Genomic DNA, 4,125 nt, shown 5'->3' with positions numbered 1-4,125 from the left:
TATTTATTAAAGAATTACCAGTCTCAAGAAAATATTAAGATTATAAATAAGTAAGGTTTTACTTTTTATGTTATTTACTGACCACATCTTTATCTTCTCCTTAAATAATATCCATGGTCAGCAACTAATGCATCATTACTAAACTATATTTTGGCAACGTTGCAAGATTTCATTTTTCTCATATTCATGTCCTGCAGTGAAAAGAATTAAAAAAAAAAAGGATGTTCCTAATTAATCATAAGATATTAGAATATACATTATACAAATTGAGATTAATCAAATATTAAGGTTTGATTTCTATATATTTATTATTAGTGTTGATGAGATTTGAGTAACATGATTTAAATTTTGTACATCCATTTCACTCTTGCTTAGCACTATTCCAAAGCTTGTATGTATTAGTTTTAATCGAGAGTTAATAGTTATTTAATGTATAATACATCTGTTTTCAAACAATTGTAAGTAATGTTTATATTCTTTTTTTTTTTTTTTACTACTTTTCACTTCTTTATTTAATCATTGACAATAGTCCATCATCTGGTCCAATCTATAATTATATTAGAAAAAATTATATCTTACCAACCAAAATTATATCAATATAAAGATATTCACTACCTTAATAGGATGATAAGGAATATTGGAGAATTTGAGGTAGTTAAATAAAAATACATTGATAGGCATAGATATTTTCATTTTTGTAGTAATTGTTATACAGTTTGAGATATAGTAATAAATTATTCAAATAAGGTAGTGAATGTAAAGCAGTGATTATTGATTGGAACAGATGATAGAAAAAAGTTTGAAATGTCGTGAAAGATTAAATAAAAAAGTGAAAAGTAGCGAGGGTTTTTCCTTGAAAAAAGAAAAAAATTACAAAATTTGAACCCTTAGACACTAGTTAAATAATGAAGAGTAATGTTTATATTTAATTAAATTCAGTTTACATATTTGATTTATCCCCATTTGTGATGAGGAGAATATGGTTGGGGATGCAGCCAACAGATACACAAATAAACAAATCTTATTTATTTATGCTAACATTTCCTGAATTTCAGGCCTTCATCAAGGCAAACTTTGCTATCAAAACAAAACGAGATAATAACTTTTATTTAGAGAAACATTCAAATAAAAAGAGAATAATAAACAAACTCGGAAATATACATAGCAATAAATTAATTAATATAGATAATTAGATAGTAGTTGATAATAATATACTACTATCTACTTAGTTTATTGTTATATAAATTTCCAAGTTTGTTTTTTATTATCCTCTTTTTATTCTTATGTTTCTCTGAATTAAGGTTGTTATCTTGTTTTGTTTTTCAGGCATGATGAAGATCTGAAATTCAGATTGAATTGTCAGCACAAATAAATAAGTTTTGTTTATTTGTTTATCTTTGCTGACCACATCCACGGCCATTTTCTGCTCATATCAATCTTATTCATACCTCATTAACTCAATTAGTATACTGTGTATGCTAATGTTTAATGATTAGATAAGAATTTTTTTTATCAATTTTCGAATTAATAGAGCAAGGATTTGAGAACAATGACATTTTGAAGCATCGCTCTAGGGAATAACCAAACCCTCATGGGATGATTATCAGGTTTGGGCATAAATATGAGTCACTTTATATTATCAGGTTATAACCATGAAAAATTGCTGACCATTTACTTATAGTGTATAGTTAAGTATATGCCACCTGTTATATTGGAGTGACAGTGGTGAGCTAGTGCTCTGATTAATGTACCTTCTGAATCGTGGGATGAAGTTGGCCCAAGAACATGGGCGATGAGGGGAGCATCTTCTGTTAGGTCGACGTGAACAGTCCTCGAGTAGAGGGAGAACTGTACAGACCTACAAGAGAGCTGCAGGTTACCCCCAGGGAAAATAGTTTCCAGTTCCAACCTCGAGCTTTCCAGACCTCTCTCTTCACTTTTCAGATACCACCACAGTCGATTTCGATCACTCCTTTCAACCTATAGTGTCAAAAATACTTTTTATTAAGTTAACATTATATTAATATACAGGATGTTTCAGGTTTAAGTATGCAAACTGAAAATACTTTTTTTAAATTTATTTATTGATATTTACAACTGTGCATAAATCCATCAAGTAGATTTGAGGAAATCATAATGATATGGTACAAGCATGCAGAGAAACTACCCATTGGTAGCACTCTAAAAACATTTTTACAATATAAGGTCTCGAGGCCATCTTCTTTTCAGACGCCTCGGAGGATTGTCCGGAATAAAAGAGGAAGCAAGATTAGAAACTAATGGGTTTGAGTGGTTGGGGAGTTTATAATAGAAGGATTGATATCTGGTTCGGGCTAGATTGGTTACAAATGTAACATTAAGGTCTTTGTGGATGACTTTATTTGTGACAAAGTAGGGAGCATTTAGGATTTTGGATTGTAAGGATTCGAAGATTTAGTGGAACCCCAAAGCTCAACGCCGTATGTTGCTCAAGGCCTTATAATTGTCATGTAAATCAGTCTTTTGTAATGAATTGGAAGTTTGGATCGTTTGTCTAGTAAGTGCTGTAATAGTCGAAATCGACGTGCAGCTTCCTGTCTTTTCAGTCTTGTGTGAGGATTCCAGGTAAGTCGTTTGTCCAGATGTAGTCCAAGGTAGCGGATCTGTTCAACAGGGGTAAGGGCCACATTATAGAAGTATACTGTAGGGGAGTCAGTAGGTTTACGACGTAGGGTAAAGGTAATTTGATGGGAATTGTTGTAATTTATTTTAATCCTCCAATTACGACACCATTCTTCGAGGGCTGTGATATGGGATTGAAGAGTTTGGGATGCAATTAAAGGGTTATTATTAACAGCAATACGTGTAATCGGCATACGTGGTGAGGTGAACTCAAAATATAAATTGAGGATCTCAAAAAAAATAAAAAAATTCAAAATTAAGATATGTCCGTTGTCACTTTGTTCAGGAGGTATTCACGTCTGAAGATTCCTTTGGGATTGGGGTCTCCATTGTGTGCATTACTGACATACGGGAGGATGCGGTTATCTACCGGTGACCAACCTATTCTCATGATAATAGAGGGTCAAGTTTTTCATTTTGTGGAAGCGCCACTTAATGAAAAAAGTCAACAACCCAAGCCGGATTCGAACCGGCGCCGTCGCCTTAAGTTGCAAAGACCTGCGCCTCTACTATCTGAGCTCAATACTCAACAAAAATTTTCAATCTCCAATACTTTACTTCAAACTGAGAATGTCGTGAACGGCACCGGCAGTGAGAAGGATGTTGGCTCATTAAATTAAATCTTTTTTATTTCTGGAAATAATGTGTGAACTAAATAATATTGCAACTGCATAACAACCATTTCCATGAACGAGAGCGGTCCCCTAGGTATGTTTGAGGATTTGAGGTAGGTTTGGACACCACATACTATTTGTTCACAAACACCACTTTCAGACTAGAATTTTTTAATGATTTATTTATTGTTATTTATAAATGTATAAAAACATGAGGAGAATCAACCTATTGATAGAACTCCAATAACATTTTTAGAGGAGAAGATCTCGGTGTCATCGTCTTTTCAGACGCTTAGAAGGATTATCAGGCAATGAAAGAGAAGAAGTGAATGTAGTTAGAAACAAGTGGGTTTGGGTTGTTGGGAAGGATTAGTATCTGGTTCTGGCCAAATCGGCAACATATGGAACATTGAGGTTCTATTGGATGATTTGATTTATGGCAAAGTAAGAAGCATTAAGGCTTTTGGACTGTAAGGATTGGATACGAGAGGATTTCGGTGGTTTACTGGAGCCCCAAAGCTCAACTAGAAAGTGTTTAAAAAAATACGAAATAAAACAAATACGGAATGTAATGTAAAAGATAAAAAACAAATGAAAAAAAACAACATAAACTAAGGAAAATAATTAAGAAGATAGAGGATAAGAAGGGAGACACTGCCCTAACGATATCTGGCATTTAACACCATCTGTTGATTTATAACAAAGGCCGTGGATAACTAATTAGCTAGCGCAGTAATTAGCCGAGAACAACATAACAAACAAATCCTTCCTTTCCTCCTCCCTTCTTCGTATTTTTCTCCACAGTCTCATCTTCTTACCCTTCTCTCTAATTAACGGTAGCAATTTTCAT

The 4,125-nt window shown here is 33.2% G+C and overlaps 1 protein-coding gene across 1 annotated transcript in view; it reads right to left on the bottom strand.

Annotated features, from left to right (window-relative positions):
* Positions 1-4,125, bottom strand: part of LOC106686874 (uncharacterized) — a gene marked incomplete at its 5' end in the record, with an annotated part of 19,961 nt that overhangs the window by 3,775 nt on the left and 12,061 nt on the right. The window contains 1 exon segment of the mRNA XM_014430453.3: positions 1,752-1,980. Coding sequence (XP_014285939.3) covers positions 1,752-1,980 — 229 coding nt within the window.

The sequence above is a fragment of the Halyomorpha halys genome, unplaced genomic scaffold (genome assembly GCF_000696795.3).
Source record: "Halyomorpha halys isolate HHAL.00 unplaced genomic scaffold, Hhal_1.1 Scaffold891.1, whole genome shotgun sequence".
Classification (NCBI taxonomy): domain Eukaryota; kingdom Metazoa; phylum Arthropoda; class Insecta; order Hemiptera; family Pentatomidae; genus Halyomorpha; species Halyomorpha halys.
Note: the sequence above shows the minus strand (reverse complement) of the source record. Positions and strands in the feature narration are given on the sequence as shown.